At 34.9% G+C, this 22,458-nt stretch overlaps 2 protein-coding genes across 7 annotated transcripts in view; one reads left to right on the top strand and one right to left on the bottom strand.

The window, feature by feature from the left end:
• The window catches only part of nif3l1 (NIF3 NGG1 interacting factor 3-like 1 (S. cerevisiae)), a 41,812-nt gene that overhangs the window by 4,888 nt on the left and 14,466 nt on the right, over positions 1-22,458 (bottom strand). For 2 of the 5 annotated variants that reach the window (XM_073917879.1, XM_068224644.2), the window contains exon 7: positions 17,861-17,994. In XM_073917879.1, the coding sequence (XP_073773980.1) occupies positions 17,861-17,994 (134 nt within the window). Of the gene's footprint in view, positions 1-12,438; positions 12,508-17,673; positions 17,995-22,458 lie in introns of those variants that run through there. The other 3 variants (XM_073917880.1, XM_073917881.1, NM_001029968.2) reach the window with 3 other exon arrangements.
• Positions 1,902-18,257, top strand: gdpd3b (glycerophosphodiester phosphodiesterase domain containing 3b). Of its 2 annotated transcripts, XR_012387800.1 has the most exons (11): positions 1,902-4,125; positions 9,051-9,093; positions 9,165-9,300; positions 9,374-9,419; positions 9,649-9,767; positions 11,620-11,709; positions 12,325-12,458; positions 14,419-14,478; positions 14,553-14,604; positions 14,698-15,259; positions 15,652-16,181. XR_012387800.1 is itself a non-coding variant. In XM_017358497.4 (10 exons), exons 1-10 carry the CDS (start codon positions 3,981-3,983, stop codon positions 14,833-14,835), a joined length of 963 nt encoding a protein of 320 aa, XP_017213986.2. In that variant the 5' UTR covers positions 1,902-3,980; the 3' UTR covers positions 14,836-18,257. The 2 variants fall into 2 exon arrangements, 1 of the variants encoding a protein (XP_017213986.2); XM_017358497.4 differs by having other exon boundaries at positions 14,698-18,257.

Genomic DNA, 22,458 nt, shown 5'->3' with positions numbered 1-22,458 from the left:
AAATGAATCATTGACCACGGCTGTCTTCATTATTAAAAAACTCCCTTGAAATGGGCTGTCTTCATTAGTTTCAAAAACACAGATTTCTTTACAATTTAAAACGGCATCTTTGGAATTTTTTTCTACTGAAGATGCTGTTGTCCTATTTTTATAATTTTTATAAGTCACAACAGAAATACTTACATTTTTTAAGCAAAACCAACTTGCCATTTTTAAGGCAATGGGTTTACTTATTAGTTTAATTAATCACTTTTTACAGTGTATACTCGCTAAAATTTAATTGTTTAAAATCAGTTGTAACAACACAATAATTACGTTTTTTTGGGGGGACAACTTCATTGTTTTAAGTTCAATCAGTAAAAAATGAAACCCAAGTGTGTTTAATTTTCAATTTTGAATGACACGAGTGAGAGAAAATGTTAATATTATGCACAATTATCCATTTAAAATCACTTTACGGCAACCAAATCTGTCAACCTGACCTGTGCGTTGAACTCTTGCAGTCTGCTATAATAAACAAGCCTTCAGACCCATATTAAAAACACAGCACATTTCATTCAATTGCTCTGATTGCAGTATGAATTGAGGCTGTAGTGCTACTGTTGCTTAAAGAGGCACACCTGGGCCCTCATAAACACATTAGCTGCCATTAGGCCTTACAGCGCCTGTAAACTCTGCACAGTAATGACATCCACCTCCCTCCGAGAGCAACACCTCCACTTCCCCTCTCTCTTTATCACCTCCCTGCGAATCAACAACACAAACAACAACTACAACAACAGTGTTCAGAGCTCCAAATCAGCCTCAAACCAGTTGCTAGAAGAAACCACACTGCAAAAAAATAATAAAAATCAGTAAATTAGCTGCTTTCCATATTTTGTGAATCATGTTTTTATTTTTTCCCATTTATTTATGATTTTAAATTGAATTATGGGACCTTAAACCTTCTTTTTAACAACTTTTAACCTTTAAAAGTTTGGAAAAAAGTGACTTCTATGAACATTTGTAATAGTTTAAAGTGATATATTGTCTGGTTTGGAGTTGCAATGGCCAGTAATATTAGCTCCCATTTCTTCAATTGGCTATACAAAACAAACCACTGTTGTCCAATGACTTGCTTAGTTTACCAGGTTAAGCCTTTAAATTGCACTTTAAACTGAAAACTAGTCTCTTGAAAAATACTAGATATTAAAGAAATGAGTTGTTAAAACTTTTATGTTTAAACTAGTGCTGTCAACTTATTAAAAATTAACTAATTAATCACACTTTTTTTTATTATTAGTCGCGATTAATCGCATGTAAAAGACTGAAACTTGTAATTTTGACTATTCAAATGTAAAATTAATGTAAACGCAAGACAAAAACTATTTAAAATCAAAATATAATTGTTTATTAGAATTTTTGTTTAACTTGTAACACAGATTTCTTCATGTAAACAACAAACCTACAATAAACCATCAAGATCCTGGCTTGACAGCCATATTTATTACAGAAATTAAAACACAGGCATGTTAATGCCATTTGAATTTCAAAACAATCAATGCCAATAAAGAAAACACTGATTTCCAACTTAGATTAGAAGTGGACTGCAAAAAAATGCCAAAATACAGGCATTGCAGATATGAAAAATTACAATAATAATAAATTAAATAAGTAAACTGAAACTCATTGAAATTAGTTATTAAAACTATTATGTTTAGAAATGTGTTGAAAAAAATTGCTCTCCGTTAAACAGAAATTGGGAAATGTAATATGCCTTTTCGCAATATAATATTGTAATTTTTTTGTGTGTGTTTATTATTTTTATTATTATAAGTGTTATTATTATTATTCATTTGTTTATTTAATTACAATTTAATTTTATTTACTACTATTTTTATTTTATTTTTATTTTTCATGTGGGGGTCAGAACTCAAATTACATGTATGACAGATACTATCTTTCTACTCAAGGTAATTTTCTGATGTGTTTTTGCACTAAAAATGTTGGTAACACTTTATAATAACTACACACTATAAATCATTTATTAAGCATTAGCAAATAGTGAACTCATTATCTGTTAAGCATTAACTCTACATTAATAAACATTAGTAAGCAGTTTATAACTGCAGCTACAAATGCTCAATTCTTGACTTATAAGCAGCTATATAATGTGTTTAATGACTGTATTTTCATACTTAGTTAATGATTTATTTTTCATTACTAAATTAAGTATCGCATTATTTACAAACTGTTTGTATTTAAGAGTAGTTGAGGGTTTTTAGCATCATTCAGAATGAGTTAGTAAATGATTAATAAACTGTTGAAATCAACATTTGTATGTCTTATTATTCAGGCATTTACTAATAGTTAACTAATATGTTAATAAATGCTTTATTAACTCAACTTCATGCAGTTTTGTGACCTAATCTAAAGTGAGGACTACTCATGCTTTATAAATCCCTTATAAATGACAAATAAAGGCTCAGTTAAATTCTAAACAGGAAAAAAAGACATTATTCATTTCTCTTTATTTAAAGATACACAAACGAAACTGTACTTCAAATGAAAAATCAATCTTTGCAACCTAATCTAAAATAAAATCAGTGTAGAGTTTAAACATTACATCTTATTATATTGTTAAATTATTATATTGTTGTTTTATCCAGGTTTATGTCGTATTTTGACACTCCTGTTATTTTGCAATGTTTAAACTTTACAGTAATTTTACTTTTTAGAAAGATTGCACAGATTATTGTTCATTTGATACTGAGCCTTTAATAGTCATTTATAAGGCATTTATAAAGCATGAATAGTCCTCACTTTAGAATAGGTCACAAAACTGGATGAAGTTAATAAAGCATTTACTAACATATTAGTTAACTATTAGTATATGCCTGAATAATAAGGCAAATAAATGTTGATTTCAATAGTTTATTAATCATTTACTAACTCATTCTGAATGGAAAACCCTCAACTACTCTTAAATACAAACGGTTTGTAAATAATGTGATACTTAATTTAGTAATGAAAAATAAATCATTAACTAAGTATGAAAATACAGTCATTAAACACATTATATAGCTGCTCATAATTCAAGAATAGAGCGTTTGTAGCTGCAGTTATAAACTGCTTACTAACGTTTATTAATGTAGTTAATGCTTAACAGATAATGAATTCACTATTTGCTAATGCTTAATAAATGATTTATAGTGTGTAGTTATCATAAAGTGTAACCAAAATGTTCAATAAAAATATATATTAAAAAAAAAAAAAAACAGAATTGGGGAAAAATAAACAGTGGGACTAATAATTTGGGGGATGGGGGGGCTAATAATTCTGTACGTATAATAATTTGAATAAAATACTGATCTTGAAAAAATTGCATTGAAAAAGTTGCAAAAAGTTTTTCCAAAAAGGGAACATAATATAACATATGACGAGGGATTTTCCAGCAATCATGACATGCACAAAAATGCATGTCTGCCCATGTTTCTCATGAAGCAACTGTCATGCTTTACTCCGACAGCTCTGGTTATAACCAAGCAGAAGTGACTCAGTCAAGTCAGACCTTTAAGATTCATGTGAACACAATCTGAAACTCCAACTAAAACCACAACAGTTCAGATAAAGGATAATAAAACACCAGCTATTTCTCACTTCACACACTAAACGCACATACAAATGAATAAAAACGGATTGTTTTGTAGTCTCCAATATTCTGCTTTCCCAATTTCAACGGAAGCCCGATAAGCTGCGAGATCTGATTTCTTTCTGTTCTGATATCAGCATTAACCACAGGGCTCTTATGCATGATCACATGTCCGCTCAGACAGAATGAACGCTATAAAAGCAGTGCCTGATAAGACATGTAGAGCAAAGCAGGTGGAGGATTTCAAAGAGCACCTGATATTTGCTTTCTACAAACACTTACTCAAGTATACACTCGACTCTGAGAGTCAAAGTGCAGTTAGTGAAGGATTAAGAGGCTCGTTTTAGAAATGGACACCGTGAGCTGGGTCTTACTTCTCTGCTTGGCTGTTTTATTTTACGTCGTTTGTTCGCTGTTTCTGTTACGCTATCCACTCATACTTCATAAGAGGAAACGACTGGAGTTCTACTGCAGACACATTTCACACAGAGGAGGCAAGTGCTGCTTTTATACTCATACACACTGACAGAATTGATGCATTGGATTTACTACAATTTTTAAGGGAAACTGTTTCAAGAGTTCACACTTAGCTGATGATTGATAGTAAAGCTAGTTTGGCGTGCTGTCCCGGGAGAGAGCCCTGAGCTTTTAAGATCCTCGAGCCCTGGGCTCCCTCCTGTTGCAAGGCGAGAGGGGAGTTTGAGCTCAGGTAGATCTCGATGACTCCCCCTCTTGCTTGTTGTAGCTAAGTGACGGATATGTATGCTGAAAAGGTGTACTCAGAGGTTAGCTAATGTATTTTGATTAATTGTTTAGAGTGCTTGTTTTTGAACTGTGGGAGGAAACCGGAGGACCCGGGGAAAACCCAAGCGACCACGGTGAGAACGAGCAAACTCCGCACAGAAATGCCGTCTGGTTTGGAAAGGAATTAAACCAGGGGCATTCTTGCTGTGAGGCAACAGCGCTAATCGCTGGCCACCGTGACGCCTGTTTGAAAGGAGGGAAAGTAGGGTTGGGTGGGGGGGTTTCTTCAAGACGAAGATATTGAAATGAGAAAAGTCTGGTTATTTATAGTGAGTTAAGGATCGTCTGATAGGATAATCAGTCATTAGCTAAAGTTGGAACAGCTGTGAACAATCATAAGCACGTGATCCTCTCGAAATTTGTTTATGAATAAACTTCACTTATTCAGCACAATCTCACGGCAATTCGTAACTTTTTCATTTAGTGGCTAATTCGTATGAATTTGTACGATCTAATTCGTACAATTTAGTACGATTTGCTCATCACCCAGTGAGGGTTGGGTTTAGGGGTGGGGTTAGGTGCCACGCCTTCTTTTTAAAATCGTACCATTTCGTACGACTGAACTCGTACGAATAAGCCACTAAACTGGCAAAACGTAAAATACTTATGTTTTCTCGTGAGATCAGGCTGGTTTATTTGGGCTGGATTTAAACAAAACAAATTACATTGAGCAATCTTAAACTTAATTTGTTTGTTTAAAATCAGCCCGCATAAATTGTTCGCAACCACTTATCTTTAAAAAATGTAGTTTTTTCAGTGCTGTGCATACTATGTTGCGTTAAAGTGGAGTACTTATAACGTTTCTAGGGGTTTTGTTGTCAAATGAAAATTCTGTCATCATTTAGATTAATTTAACTCATCCCAAACCAGAGTTTTATTTTATTTTATTGAACACACAATATGGCGACGCAGTGGCACAGTAGGTAGTGCTGTCGCCTCACAGCAAGAAGGTTGCTGGTTCGAACCTCGACGCAGTTGGCGTTTCTGAGTGGAGTTTGCATGTTCTCCCTGCGTTCGCGTGGGTTTCCTCCGGGTGCTCCGGTTTCCCCCACAGTCCAAAGACATGCGGTACAGCTGAATTGAGTATAGGCTAAATTGTCCGTAGTGTATGAGTGTCTGTGTGGATGTTAGCAGTTCATTCCGCTGTGGCGACCCCGGATTAATAAATGGACTAAGCCGACAAGAGTATGAATGAACAGCATTTTTGTTTTTGTATTTGGTTTTCCCACTGTGGATCTTAATGTTTACTGGTTTCCAACATTCTTCAAACTATCTTCTTTTGTGTTCAGCAGAAGAAAGAAACTTAAACTGGTTTGGAAAACATCAAGGATGAGTAAATGATGACAGAATTAAAATTTTGGGGTGAACTGTCCCTTTAATGTTAACTGGCTCTGCTAGAACTCATTATAAATCACTGTGAAAAAAGCAAGCTTTAGGATAAAATTTTCACATCTCACTATAAAAAAAACATATATAATTTTATATCTTATAGTCTATGTAAAAAACACACAAATATTGAATATTACATGTTATATACAGCTATTTAAAAAATCAAGAGACCACAAAATGATCAGTTTCTCTACTAGATCTATTAGGTTTTTTACATCTTTTTAATTGTTATTAATAAAAACATTATTAATTAAAAGACTCTATTCAATTAGCACAGTTCCACCTCAAAGTATAATTTTTTATTTAAAATCTTTGTTTTGTCACTCTACGTCAAACCATTACAGGTTTTACCTATATTTGTCTGCAACTTCTGAGTCTTAACAATTATTAATATTTAATATGTAACTTTTAACATCATCTTAATTTGATCTGGTAGATTATTTCAGTGTGTTTTTATCATTTTTATAATTTCCTGTAAACTGCTCTTGTGTTTTGAGTAATTAATAATATCATAATTTTTGTATAATCACCTATTCTTCTATATCAGTGGTTCTCAAACTTTTTTCCACCAAGTACCACCTCAGAAAAGAATCGTCTCTCCATGCACCACCATAATGACCGATACGGAAATACAGTAGCGTAATTAAGCAGCTAAAGCTCTGCACAGTTCAAAAACCAGGCAGATTAATTACTATTATTATGAATATTTATTATTGTCAGCCACTTTAACCATTATAAATAATTTGAACATTAAGCATTGTACGGTGCTTACAGGTCAAAAAAATAAATATATAAACGTCAACATTTAAATTAAAATGTGCTTTTAAAAGTTAATAAAAAATTACACTGTTCTTAAAAAGCAAAAAGAAAACTTCTGTACGTAAATGTAAAGTATTATCATTAAGTAGCCTATTCATCAAAACCTGGAAATGTTCCTTGGACCTCATAAATATACAGTAGGCTATATGTCATCGTATTCATATATAAACTCTTTTTGATGAATTTTGAAATATAAGGTGCATGTAAATATGACTTATTTGTATATCTTTGAAATCTAAACATTAGTGTTTATTTTAAATATACCTTTTGAACTTTTAATATTTAAATTAGAAATTAGACCTGCTTACTGAGCGTTAGAGTAGGCTTTGTGTGCCAGAAAAGCAGGTGATTAAATTATACCCGTCAACAATGGGATTATATATAAATACGGGATATGCCCCCAACAACCGTTACAAATATGGGCAGGAAATTAGCTTCAAATGATAGAATACATTAGAAAAATTCAAATAAAATAAAAGGTTTAGCCTTTTATAATCAATTTACTGATCACATCGGTGTTAGCATATTCGTTAAAAGCGTGTTTATTTTTTACTTTAATTATTCAGTGATTCCTCTGCGTACCACTAGTGGTACACGTACCACAGTTTGAGAACCACTGTTCTATATCATTTCACAAAGCATAGGTCAGAATATTTATTTTTATACAAATACACTTGAAGTCAAATATTAATCCCCCTGCTGTAATTTTTTTCTTATTTATATATTTCCCAAATGATGTTAAACAGAGCAAGGAAATTTTCACAGTATTTCCTATAATATTTTTTCTTCTGGAATTATTTGTTTTATTTAGGCATGAATAAAAGCAGGTTTTCTTTAAAATTAAAAATAAAAACATTTTAAGGTCAACAGTTTTAGCGCCCTTAAGGAATACTTTATCTACTGAACAAACCACTGATATACAATGGCTTGCCTAATTACCCTAACTTGCCTAATTCACCTTTTAATTGCACTTTAAGCTGATTACTAGTCTCTTAAAAAAACTAAATATCTAAATAAAGATCTAAATATCTCATCGTGGCAAAGATAAAACAAATCAGTTAATAGAAATGAGTTATTAAAACTATTGTTTAGAAATGTTAAAAAAAAAAGTTTCTCCCAATTAAACTGAAGTTAATAGAGGCTTATAATTTTGATTTATATCAGTTCCGCTGAATTACAATAGAACATTATTTCACTCATATTTGGACATTTTATTTTCACAAAAAATTGTAAAACATTAAGGGCTCTATTTTGACGGTCCATGCACAGAGCACAAAACGCAGGGCGCAAACGCTTTCAGGGCATGTCAGAAGCATTTTTGCTAATTTAAGGACCGGAAAATCCGCTTTGCGCCATGGCGCATGGTCTAAAAGGGTTGAGTTTATTTTCTTAATGAGTTATAGGTGTGTTTTGAGAATAAACAAATTAGAGCCTCATCTCCCATTCCCTTTAAGAGCCAGCTGCGTCACGCCAAGAGCGCATTTTGACGTAAAGTAAGTTCACTTTCGCTTTTGCTCTCGTGGATAAGGAAACCTTTACGCATAGACATCAATTAGCCTATAAATAATTAATTTTGTTTGTTAAGCACAAATATTTGTTTCAAAACTATTTCTAAATTCAGTTCTAATTTCCAGCAAACGAATAAATGAACAATAATGACCAAGTGTGCTCAAAATACTGAGTTATTTCCAAATACACCTGCCATGCCCCATATGGTCTAAAACCTGACAGGTGGGCAAATCTAAGCTTGTTTTTAATAAAACAAATATAAATATGGATATAATAAATAATACTGCTAATAATAATAACATTATACAAAAGCAAATTGAATGAACTGAAAAAGCCTCCCGAGATGAAGAAAGTAAGGCAGTGGTTTTTAAATCTTCATGTAGGCTAGAAATTAAAATGTTTTGTAATATTTTGATCATTTATATTTATATTCTATATATATCCTTATTATATCCTATATATATATATATCCTTAAGATATTATATATTTTTCATATGTAAAGATATTTGCGTATTGCATCTTGTGTGTAGTGTGTAAGCCAGGCGCACTTTGCTCCAGACAATAGACCGACTTTGTTCTGGTCTAAAGAACAGACAATTTACAGTTTCTCAAAATAGCAACGCGCCAAAACACGCCTGCTTTTTTAGACCAGAACGCCTATGGGCGCACATTTGAGCGCAAATGCATTTGCTAATTAAACAGCATGGTGCAACACCTCAAAATGACCCTTGCGCCGAGCTAAAAGTAGCAAAAGAGTATTGCGCCGCGCCTTGCGCCGGGTGTATGATAGGGCCCTAAATCTAAAAGCATTTATTTGAGTCAAATGTAACCTGTATTGTAATATAAAGCTTAATTAATTTAACTTAATTACTTTAATCAATTTTTTTTTGGCTATAGGCTCTGGAGAGAGGATAGAAAACACAATGGAGGCGTTTACACAGTAAGTTCCTCTATTTCTGCCTCTGTTTCTCCTCTTTTCAAGCGTGTGTGTCTGAATTGTATATTTTACAGCGCTGTATCTGCGGGCACTGATATGCTGGAGATGGACTGTCATCTCACACTCGACGGATATGTTGTAGTTTCGCACGATAACAACCTTTTGAGACAAACAGGCGACGACAAAACCGTGTCGTCTCTGAAATTCCAGGTGCGCATTATTAAAGCGATTTCTCTATTTGTGGCTCACTGATGGCTTTTAAATCCTACGGTGTGTGTTTCAGGATTTGCCTCTCTATGAAGAGAAGCTGGAGGTCACTTTTTATGTCGGTAAGTCAATTGTTATGGTTTGACACTGTCGTACTGTATATTAATATAAGGGTTAGTTCACGCAAAAATCTAAATGATGTTATTAATTGTTCACCATCATCTCTTTCCAATCACGGAAATGAAGGATGAACTGAAGTCTCAGGTGATTGGAATGACATAAGGGTGAATAATTACTCATTTTGGGGTGAACTAAGTGCTCTAAATAGTAAATACTGAATGTTTTCTGCAGGACACTACAGCACAGGGAAGGACAGGAGGTTTGTGTTGCTGGAAAACGTCTTGAAGAATTTCCCCAACATGCCAATGACACTCGAGATCAAAGAAAACAACGACTTGCTTATTAAAAAGGTGAGATCAATATTGCTGTATTAGGTTCAGCTGTATTTCAGCATCACATTAATAATACTTCAATTGACGATACTTGACGAATACTTCAAGCTAATACATTTTAGCCATTTGCTAAAACACAGAATTGTTGCCATTTTTGCATTTTTTTGGAAAGAAAAAATGTAAAATCACATAGTCTTAAGTATTCAGACCCTTTGCTCAGTATTTAGCAGAAGCACCCTCTTGATCTAATACTGCAAGATGCAAAAAGTTTTTCACACTTGGATTTGGGCCAATCCTCCTTGTAGATCCTCTCCAGTTCTGTCAGGTTGGATGGTAAACATTGCTGGATGCCATTTTAGGTCTCAACAGAGAGGCTCAACTGGGTTCAGGTCAGGGCTCTGGCTGGGCCATTCAAGAACAGTCACAGAGTTGTTGTGAAGCTACTCCTTTGCTATTTTAGCTGTGTGCTTGGGGTCATTGTCTTTTTGGAAGGTAAACCTTCAGCCTAGTCTGAGGTCCTGAGCACTCTGGAGAAGGTTTTTGTCCAGGATATCCCTGTACTTGGCTGCATTCAACTTTCACTTGATTGCAACCAGTCCTCCTGCACCTGCAGCTGATATACACCACCACAGCATGATGCTGCCACCACCATGCTTCACTGCTCACTGTATTGGACAGGTGATGAGCAGTGCCTGGTTTACTCCACACATACCACTTACGGCCCATTCACACGGGGCTTCAGCGTCAACGCCTGACTGAAGGCGTGTCTGAAGTTTGGGCTGAAGCGATCGTCATAGAAGCGTCAGCCAATGAAATTCAGACAGCAATATGCCACTGTCTAGCTGGTGTATTTGCATACAGCGATCTGATTGGCTGACGCTTCCGTCGGCGCTTGAAAAGTTGAGCTAATCCCAACTTCAGCAGCAAAAAACGCCTCTGAAGCAGCGCCAACGGATCTACAATGCAGTTTGGCAATGCCTGACGTCACCCATTCAAAGTGAATGGGAAGCGTTGACGCTGACGCCCCGTGTGAATGGGGCGTTAGAATTAAGGCCAAAAGGTTATATCTTAGTATCATCAGACTAAAGAATCTTCAGGTGTTTTTTTAGCAAACTTCAAGCAGGTTTTCATGTGTCGGGCCACGTAAAGCCCTGACTGGTGGAGGGCTGCAGTGATGGTTAATTACTACAACTTTCTCCCATCTCCCGACTGCATCTCTGGAGCTCAGCCACAGTGATCTTTGGGTTCTTTACCTCTCTCACCAAGACTACCCTGATAGCTTAGTTTGGCTGGACGGCTAGCTCTAGGAATGGTTCTGGTAATCCTAAACATCTTCAATTTAAGGATTATGGAGGCCACTGTGCTCTTAGGAACCTTAAATGCAGCAGAATGTTTTTGTAACCTTGGCCAGATCTGTGTCTGGCCACAATTCTGTCTCTGAGCTCTTTGTGCAGTTCCTTTGACCTCATGATTCTCATTTGCTCTGACATGCATTGTGAGCTGTAAGCTCTTATATAGACAGGTGTGTGGCTTTCCTAATCAAGTCCAATCGCTATAATCAAACACAGAAGATCACAAGAAACAGACAGCACCTGGGATAAATATATGAGGGTCATAGCAAAGGGTCTGAATACTTATGACCATGTGTTTTTTCAGTTTTTCTTTTTTATTAAATCTTACATGATTTAAGCAAATGGCTGCAAAATAACAAAGAGGGAAGCATGTAACCCCCTTACATGTTTCCCTTTGTTATTTTGCAGCCACTACTTTCTGTACCAACTGTATATATCAAATACTATCTAAATAACATTGTGAGTTGAGTTTTTTAGCTGCTTCTCCCATTTATCTGTACATTTTCTGTTTTTGTTAGGTCTCTAATCTTGTGCATAAATACGGCAGAGAACACATTACAGTCTGGGCTTCTGAAGAGCATGAAGTCATGGCTAAATGTCTGAAGCAGGTACAGAAGTGTGTTTCTTTATATACAGTTGAAGCCAGAATTATTAACCCCCCTGTTTTTTTTCCCCCAATTTCTGTTTTGTTCTGGGAAGATTGTTTCAGAACATTTCTAAGCATAATAGTTTTAAAAACTTATTTCTAATAACTGATTTATTTTATTTCCATGATGACAGTAAATTATATTTTACTAGATATTTTTAAGACATTTCTATACAGCTTAAAGTGACATTTAAAGGCTTAACTAGGTTAATAAGGTGAACTAGGCAGGTTAGGGTAATTAGGCAAGTTATTGTATAACGATGGTTTGTTCTATAGATTATCAGGAGAAAAAAAATTAGCTTAAAGGGGCTAATAATTTTGTCCCAAAAATGGTTTTTAAAAAATTAAAAACTGCTTTTATTCTAGCCGAAATAAAACAAATAAGACTTTCTCCAGAGGAAAAAATATTATCAGACATACTGTGAAAATTTCCTTGCTCTGTTAAACATCATTTGGAAAATATTTAAAATCAAAATCAAAAGGGGGCTAATGATTCTGACTTCAGCTGTAAATCTGTGATCACTGAGCACTAGCCTTTCTCCTTGGCTTATCATACATGTGTTCTTTCTGTTTCTAGAACCCGTCCATGCCCTATATGTTCACAATGAGGCGTGTAATAATGCTTTTATTGCTCTTCTACACTGGACTCCTTCCCTTTGTCCCTCTGGGTGAAAGTGTGCTGATGTTTTACCTGCCTAGAATCATCAACAGGTCACTGCATTCCCTACTCACATACACTGCAGAAATTCCCCTGCACAAACTGTTAAAAGAAGAGAATTATTTCTTCCAAATGTCTCATTTAATTCAGAGTTAAATTCAAAAGAACTTCAAAAAAAATTCAGAGAAGTAATAAAAGTGTGGAAAAGTATAGAAATATGATAACTGAATACAATTTAGTCATTTAAGACCTACTGGTTTGTCTGTACAATCAAATCTTCATCTTTATAAAGTTTCCATTCGATGTTGCATGTATTATAAATAAGATGTTAATTTGAAAACTAATTCATCTATAAAAGAAATGGAGTAAATGACTGGCTTTCTCCACAACGACAATACAATTATCCATAATTGAACATTTACATACTTCTAAAAGTTATGCATCGTTAAGGGATTATGTTCGGCAACCTTTTATTTTATTTTATATTTATTTAGAGATATACTTACTGGCCACTTTATTAGGTACACCTGTTCAACTGCTCGTTAACACAAATTTCTTATCAGCCAATCACATGGCAGCAACACAATGGGTTTAGCCATGTAGACATGGTCAAGACGATTTGCTGCAGATCAAACCGAGCAACCATGTCCATCTATTTATGACCACAGTGTACCCATCTTCTGATGACTACTTCCAGCAGGATAACGCACCATGTCATAAAGCGCGAATCATCTCAGGCTGGTTTTTTGAACATGATAATGAGTTCACTGCACTTAAATGGCCTCCACAGTCACCAGAGCTCAATCCAATAGAGCACCTTTGGGATGTGGTGGAACGGGAAATTTGCATCCTGGATGTGCAGCCGACAATTCTGCAGCAACTGCGTGATGCTATCATGTCAATATGGAGCAAAATCTCTGAGGAATATTTCCAGTACCTTTTTAAATCTATGCCATGGAGGATTAAGGCAGTTCTAAAGGCAAAAGGGGGTCCAACCCGGTAATAGTAAGGTGTACCTAATAAAGTGGCCAGTGAGTGTGTGTATATATATATATTTATTTATTTTTTTTCCCCCACTGGTTATATGTTTCTAAAAAATCAATAAGAACCAAGTATTTAAAAAAAAAAAGCAATTCATCGAAAATCCAAAGGTATTGCTAAATAGGTCATGTAACAATAAGTTCCCATTAGATAACTAAATTGTGTTAAACTGATGGAATTATTACTATTATTATTATTAGAGAACCTTTTAAAGGTCCACCAACGTTAATGATAAAACGTTTCAATCACGCATTAATAAACGTAAAAATCAACATTCTGATCAATAAATTATTTAAACCTGTATTTATCCCATGACTTCTTAAAATTCAAGATTCCGATTGGTTGGAGGATGTGCATTAAATCTATTCAAGCACACAGCTAGTTATAGTCCGTTTTGATCACAGCACTTCCCCCTAACCATTTGTTGTAACTATGGCAATTGCCATGAGTGACAGTTGAGCCTCAACACTTTACACTTGAGTTAAAGTATGCATGAACTGGAAGCTGTTACCATTTTTGGTTCATATTGTGATGGAGTTCCTAGAGAAGCGGAATATTAAATGAGAAAACAGTGGGCGTGGCTTGTTTTTTCTACCTCGAGCTGATTGGATGTATAAAGTAGGCATTTCATTCAGAAAGATTGGGAAATGGGTTTTAGAAGAGTTATTACAACCTGACAGACTTCTGTTTCAGTTTGTCGACAAAACTGTGAGCTGGAGGGGCGTGGTTAAGTATGTTAGCCACGCCCAATTCCTCAGACAATTCATTGAGAATTTAACTGAAAAACTACAAATGTGAGCTAACAAAATCAATACGGCTAGTTTTGATTTCCAGTGTACTTTAACATGAACTAACAACTAAACTATTTATAAAACATCTATAGATAAAAAAGTCTGAAGTATTAAACTAAAGTATTTAACAATAATATTTCACATTTATTGCATTTCACTAATAGTACTTTCGATCTTTTAGGACGTATATTCCAGAGGAAGCCTATATGAAGAATAGATTTGTTGTGTATCTGCTTCAGAAGTAAGTGGAACTCCTCAACACAAACGTTGACATTTGTTATTCAGTGTGTGATTGTGTTTATTGTTGACACTCAGGTTGATCACGTGGAAATCTTTGTTTGAACACTTGATCAAACGGGGCCTGCAGGTGAATATGTGACACTTCTTGGCTCTGTGAAGCTGAATAAATGCTCTTAATTTAAAGTAACAGATTTAATTGAGTGTCATTTCGCCATCTCAGGTGCAGCTGTTTGTGTGCAATGAGGAGACCGATATGGCTGCTGCGTTTGCAATGGGAGCGACAGGAGTAATGACCGACTATCCGACTGTCCTGTCTGACTACATCCGAAAACACCCTCCACCTCCTGCAGTTTACTAGAGATTACAAGGGCCACAGTGAACACTGCCTTACTAGTAGATAAATAAATGCATCTTTAAAGGGATAGTTCACACAAACATACACAAAAAAATTACTCAGGTTTTTTTTTTTGGTAAACCAAAAAAAGATATTGTGAAGAATGTTCGGTATCAACTGACTTCCATAGTAAGAAAATCAAGGTTACAATACAAGTCAATGACTATCAGTTTTCTAACATTAATCAAAATATCTTCCTAATGAACCGAAAGGAAAACATTTAGAAGAATGTTGCAAATCGGTAGCCACTGACTTCCACAGTATATTTTTTCATACTGTGGAAGTCAATGGCTACTAGTTTCCGATTTTCTTCAAAATATCTTCCTGTTAAACCCAAAAATAAGATATTTTGAAGAATGTCGTAAACCGGTACCTATTAACTTCCATAGTAAGAAAATAAAGGTTACAATGAAACTCAATGGCTATCAGTTTCTGACATTCTTCAAAATATCTTTGTTAAACCAAAAAGAAGACATTTTGAAGAATGTTGCAAACCGGTAGCCATTGTCATCCATAGTAAGAAAATAAAGGTTACAATAGAAGTCAATGGCTATCAGTTTTTGACATTCTTCAAAATATCTTCCTTTTAAACCCAAAAATAAAATATTTTGAAGAATGTTGCAAACCAGTAGCCATTGACTTCCATAGTCAAAAAAAAAGATACTATGGAAGTCAATGAGTATCAGTTTTTGACATTCTTCAAAATACCTTCCTGTTGAACTTGAAAGGAAGATATTTTGAAGAATGTTGCAAACCGATAGCCATTGATTTCCATAGTAGGGAAAAAAAAAGCTAGTATGGAAGTCAATGGCAATCGGTTTCTGACATTCTTCAAAATATCTTCCTGTTTAATCAAAAGGAAGATACTTCGAAGAATGTTACAAACGGGTACCTATTGACTTCTATATTAGGACAAAAAGATACTATGGAAGTCATTGGCAATCGGTTTCTGACATTCTTCAAAACATCTTACTGTTGAATAAAAAAAGAAGATATTTTGAAGAATGTTGCAAACCAGTAGCCATTAACTTCCATAGTAAGAAAATAAAGGTTACAATAGAAGTCAATGTCTATCAGTTTCCAACATTAATCAAAATATCTTCCTTTTGACACAGTTCATTGTTCATCAACAATTCAATATTGCAAACCGGTAGCCATTGACTTCCATAGTAAAAAAAAAAAAAAAAGATACTATGGTTAGTCAAGGAGTATCAGTTTCTGACATCCTTCAAAATATCTTCCTGTTAAACCAAAAGTAAGATATTTAGAAAAATTATGTAAATCGGTACCCATTGACATCCATAGTAGGGAAAAAAAGATACTATGGAAGTCAATGGCAATCAGTTTCTGACATTCTTCAAAATATCTTCCTGTTAAGCCCAAAGACAAGATATTTTTAAATAATTTGGCAAACCAGTAACCATTGAATTCCATAGTATGAAAAAACACTGTGAAAGTCAATGGTTATCAGTTTCCAACATTCTGTGGAAGTGGCTTCCGGTTTACAACATTCTTCAAAATATCTTCCTGTTAAAGCAAAAGTAAGATATTATAAAGAATGTTGCAAACATGTAGCCACTGACTTCCACAGATGAAAAAAAAAAAGATTTGACGGAAGTCAATGGGTATCAGTTTCTGACATTCTTCAAAATATCTTCCTGCTGAACCAAAAGAAAGATATTTTGAAGAATGTTATAAACCGGTAGCACTGACTGAAAAAAAAGTAGTATAGAAGTCAATGTCGATCGGTTTTCAACATTCTTCAAAATATCTTCCCGTTCAACCAAAAGCAAGATATTTTAAAGAATGATGCAAATGGTAGACTTTGACTTCCATAGTAGGAAAAAAGACACTATAAAAGTCGAGTGCAATCAGTTTCTGACATTCTTCAAAATATCTTCCTGACTGTTAAACCAAAAGTAACATATTTTGAAAAATGTTGTAAATGGGAGATAGTCAAACCGATAGGCATTGGCTTCCACAGCATCTTTTTTTTTCCTAATATGGAAGTCAGTGGCTACCGGTTTGCAACATTCTTCAAAATATTTCCCTTTTTGTTCAACAAGAAGATATTTTAAGGAATGTCGCAAACCAATAGCCATTGACTTCTATAGTGTTTTTTCCTACTATTGAAGTCAATGGCTACCAGTTTGCAACATTCTTTGAAATATCTTGCTTTTGGTTCAACAGGAAGTTATTTTGAAGAATGTCCAAAACTGATAGCTATTGACTTCCATAGTATCTTTTTTTTTTTGGTTCAACAGGAAGATATTTTGAAGAATGTCCAAAGCTGATAGCTATTGACTTCCATAGTATCTTTTTTTTTGGTTCAACAGGAAGATATTTTGAAGAATGTCCAAAACTGATAGCTATTGACTTCCATAGTATCTTTTTTTTCTTTGGTTCAACAGGAAGATATTTTGAAGAATGTCCAAAACTGATAGCTATTGACTTCCATAGTATCTTTTTTTTTGGTTCAACAGGAAGATATTTTGAAGAATGTCACAAATCGATAGCCACTGACTTCCATAGTATCTTTTTTTCTTTGGTTCAACAGGAAGATATTTTGAAGAATGTCCAAAACTGATAGTTATTGACTTCCATTCCTTTTTTCCTTCTATGGAAGTATCTTCCCCTCGGTTCAACAGGTACATTGTATACAACAGATTTACGAGCAAAGTTTTGATCATGTAGATCAATCAGTGGCCTTAAAGACTTGTGTATTAAATATGATGTAGTAAGTTTCATGGGGTTAAAATGCAGTAAACTCAATTGCGTAAAAAAAAAAGCTAGATGATATGGTTTATTTCACTTGTTTATAGGACAATGTTACTGTCGCACTTACAAACTCCAGGTCACACATTGAATATTCTTTGTGATATGCATATATGCAGTCCAGTATGGCTGAATTACACAGTAAACGGCTGTGAGAGTGAGATCAGACCACCTGTAGTGGATCTCGGTCAGTCTGAGAGATCACTATGCTAACCGTGTGGTCCAGTCGAGCGCTTAGTCTCTCTCTGAAAACACCCAGAAAGCCTCTCTCGCTGTTGCTGTGCTCGCTGAGGATCACGCTGGTGCCTTTAGAAACCGCATCCAGCACCTCATGATGGGACATCTCACCTGAATGACAAACAGATGACGCATTTGTGATTGCACTTTACTTTAATGGGCTCCTATTTTACCCCTTTTACAAGACGTAAGATTAGTGAATGGTATCTCCAGAATGTGTCTATAAAGTTTCAGGTCAACACACACACATACACAATTAACTTTGCACTGTTTTTGCACGTCTACTTGCAGCAAAGGTGACAAGTTAATATACACTGCTGTATGGATTTCCATTGTGCTACTGTACAAAATAAACCTGATTTAACAGTATCAAACTGGGACTCCTGGTGAAGCACTCCCTATACAGTTGTACTGACACTATTGGCTCGTTTCCACTGACTGGTACAGTACGGTACGGTTCGGATCGGTACGGGTCACCTTTATCAGGCTTGAGTTTCCACTACCAAGGGTCCCCTTTTGGTGGGCGTGGTGTATGACAAAGTTTCAGTCGACGTCATTTTCGCTCGAGAAAAAGTCTACAATAAAGCTGTACGGGTCGTTCACATATCATATGAAAAGCACTTCTCACAAAACAGATGCTTTATACACATAAATACTTGTGTATAAATGTTTATTACTAACTTTTCTATAAACAGGACTTGATTATAACTGCAGATCAATGACGGTGTGAAATAGCCTACTGTAACGTCTGTAATTATATTAAATAAATAAATAAATGAACATATATGAACACATACAGACCCTTACAGTCTCCGATATGTTACCAACTACAGAAGAACTACACAAAGCAGACATTTCGTCGTTAATTAGGTTCAAAACAACACAAAGTATAGCCTACAGCCAGTGCAAACCTTTCATCTGTGTCTGTAATCTTCAGCAGCACATGAAGCCTCTGTTAGAGAGTCATTCCATCATTCCCAGTTCATATTAGTCCAAAAGGTGATAATAAAGATTAAAACAAGGCAGTTTGTTCACGTTTGCTGAAGAAATAACGTGCTCCTTGGCTTCGCCTTTTTTTTCGCGCCCCACTCTCGCGTTTGTCCTTTTCTTTCTGAATGTGTCTCTCGCGTTTGTCAGCTTCTCACAGGATCGGGTTTCCAAAGCTTGTCAATAATCAAGTGCATGTTATTATTATCAGCTCAAGAAGTTTGTTATTTCAGATATAGTCGCGCGGCGAGCGCAAGAAAGAAAAGCGAAACCACTCGGGCTTCAGACTACGCGGCACAGGGTGAATCCGCTCTTCTCCATGGCTTTGTGGCTGTTTATCATGACGACGACAGGGTTTGTTTGCAGGATCGACCATGGCTGCATATCTATTTATAATTCCGCTGTAATCTCTCGCTGTGTATTTCAAACATGGAGGGTCCTTTGTTTACATTCTGGCTTGTTGAGTCTACGAATGACGTATCTCTGTAAACCAATAGCGTTCAGCTGCGCGTGTAGCTCCACCTTTTGGGACCCTTTCTGCAGTTTGGGACCCTTTCGAAAGGGTCCCGGAAAAGTGGTACGGTATGGTTTGGTTCGGTACGCCTTTTGACAGTGGAAACGGCCATAAAAGCGTACCAAACCGAACCGTACCGTACCACTCAGTGGAAACGGGCCATATATGACTTAGACCAGTGGTTCTCAAAAGTTTTTCACAAAGTACCACCTCAGAGAAAAAAGTATCACCACCATAATGTATTGAAATATAGTAGCATAGTAGGCCTAATTAAGCAGCCAAAGCTCTGCACAGTTAAAAAATGAGGCAGATTAATTTCTATTATTATGAATATTGATTATTGTCAGCCATTTTAAACATAATAAATAGCTTGAACGTTAACTCTGTTGTGTGCTTACAGGTAAAACAATAACTAATGTTTAAATTAAAATGTGCTTCTAAAAGTTCATTAGAAATGGCATTGATCTTAAAAATTAAAAAGAAAACTGCTGTATTTACATGTAAAGTATTAACATATACATACTTTCTTATTCATCCTATTCACAAAAAAACATGGAAATCTTCCTTGGACCTCATGAATATAGGCTATTTGAGATCATATTCATTTATAAAATGTTTTTGAAAAAAATTAAATAGATGTTGCACGTGATTTATTTGTATATCTTTGAAATCTAAACATTAACCTTCAATGTATGATTTGGATTTACATATTTAATTTAGAAATTAGATTTGCTTACTGCGTGTTACAGGCTTTGTGTTTCACAAAAGCAAGTCATTAAACCAAACCTGTCAACATTGGGATTTAAAAATACAGGATACACCATTACCCCCAACAACCGTTACAAATATGGGGAGGAGATTAGCTTCAAATGATAAAATACATAACAAACGGAAGAAAATTGAAAATAAAATAAAAGGTTTAGCCTATTAAAATCTATTTACTGATCACATTGGTGTTATTGTAAGTGTCAAAGGGTTAAAAGTGTGTTCATTTTTTTTTTCTTGAATTATTCAGCAATTCCTCCACGTACCACTAGAAGGAAGCCTGCGTACCACTAGTGGTACACGTACCAGTTTGAGAACCAATTACTTTCAGCGGTTATATAATTACATATACAGTTGAAGTCAGAATTATTAGCCCCCCTTAGGGTTGTAACGGTATGAATTTTTTACGGTATGATAATCGTCTAAAACAATACCACGGTTTGACGGTTTCGCGGTATACGGTATTAAATAGTAATTCTCATAGCAAAGACCCTGAAAAGAATAAGAACACGTTTTCTGACTGAACAAAGGTTTTATTTCAACAAACTTTTGAAAGAACCATTTTAATACAACTATAGAAGTCTTTTATAAAAATAAACTGAAAAATCTCCCATTTTAATAAATTAAATTAGAAGGAATAAACAAGCAAGGTCTTTTAAGATTAGACAAAAATAAACTTAAACTGTCCTTCCTTATAAGCAGGATAAATGGGAGACCAAAAGTGCAATACCAAGTTTATGGCTGTAAACATGTATTTAAAGCGTTGTTTTTTTTTCAGTCTAGGTTGTGATGAAGAAATGTAAGCATGTTGAGATTTTCAGGACTTAATCTTGACCGCTGAGGTGAGAGAATGTGTCCACTTGTACAATGAACAAATAAAAAAATAAGAAAATAATAAATAATGTGTCAAAGTCCAAATAAACATGGTGCAAATCCTCAGTAAAAAAATAGATATAAATATTTACTATACTATAAATAGTTACATAACGAAACTAGATTCAATATGGAGCATCCTTAGGGTTTATGTGTCAGCATGGATATGGTTGTCTGTGGATATGGATTTGGATATGGTTGTCTGCAATGCAGACAAACACCTGCACCTTCATTTGCGTCTTTTGAAAACAGCAAGAGCAGCAGTTCGTCTTTGCTGTGTCACTGTTTTGTCATGTTTCTGTGCTGCTGTGCATGCAAAAGTACTTAGTATGAGAATTATTTCATGCAAACCTTTTTTTTTGCGTTTTTTTAGCCGCGCATAAATGTATGCCTATCTCTCATTCCGTGTTGTTCAAAACGCTCATTGATGGTCCACAAACAAAAGCGAAACTTATGCTTATTGGTTGTGATATAGCGAGTTTGAACCAATCTGGGCATGGAGGAGGGACAATGCATCAATGTATCATGTCTGGTTTGTCCGGAGACACAGTGACGAGCGTTTCTTTGTCAAATCAGCGTTGTCAAATTTTGATGACGTAATCGCACTGATTCCGGAGCCTCTGAAAGTCCGCGAATGTTATGTGATACAGCACTTATTAAACATTTAAGAGCAATACTTATTTTTAGCCGCGGGTGGCTGTCTCGGTCTTTAAGGGTTAAAACCGTTGATATGCAATTGTTCATGGTATGATAATCGTGCACGTTCAAATCGTGGTAGACCGTCATACCGGTATATTGTTACAACCCTAGCCCCCCTTTAATTTTTTTTTTTTTCTATTTAAATATTTCCCAAATGATGTTTAACAGAGCAAGGAAATTTTTACAGTATGTCTGATAATATTTTTTCTTTTGAAGAAAGTCTTATTTGTTTTATTTCGGCTAGAACAAAAGCAGTTTTTAATTTTTTAAAACACATTTTAAGGTCAAAATTATTTTTGATAGTCTACAGAACAAACCATCGTTATACAGTAACTTGCCTAATTATCCTAACCTGCCTAGTTAACCTAATTAACCTAGTTAAGCCTTTAAATGTCACTTTAAGCTGTATAGAAGTGTCTTGAAAAATATCTAGTCAAATATTATTTACTGTCATCATGACAAAGATAAAATAAATCAGTTATTAGAAATGAGATATTAAAACTATTATGTTTAGAAATGTGTTGAAAAAAAAATCTTCCCTCCGTTAAACAGAAATTGGGGAAAAAATAATTCAAGGGGGCTAATAATTCTGACTTTAACTGTATATATAGACCTTTCCGGAAAATTGCCAGTAATTTTCCGGAAAGGTCTATATATGTGAAAGAGGCTACTGACACCTTAAAATATCACCTAGTTTGTTTGCATTAGGAACTGTTGTTATTTGTTGTTCTATCACT

The sequence above is a fragment of the Danio rerio genome, chromosome 12 (genome assembly GCF_049306965.1).
Source record: "Danio rerio strain Tuebingen ecotype United States chromosome 12, GRCz12tu, whole genome shotgun sequence".
Lineage (NCBI taxonomy): Eukaryota > Metazoa > Chordata > Actinopteri > Cypriniformes > Danionidae > Danio > Danio rerio.
The sequence above is the reverse complement of the archived record's forward strand: the minus strand, read 5'-3'. Positions and strand labels throughout refer to the sequence as shown.

Excerpts from the sequence above, each read along its gene's own strand:
- gdpd3b (XM_017358497.4), top strand. The coding sequence starts at position 3,981 with ATGGACACCGTGAGCTGGGTCTTACTTCTCTGCTTGGCTGTTTTATTT. Across the intron at positions 9,420-9,648 it reads GGAGGTCACTTTTTATGTCG|GACACTACAGCACAGGGAAG; the intron begins GTAAGTCAATTG and ends TGTTTTCTGCAG. Across the intron at positions 14,479-14,552 it reads GTTGTGTATCTGCTTCAGAA|GTTGATCACGTGGAAATCTT; the intron begins GTAAGTGGAACT and ends GTTGACACTCAG.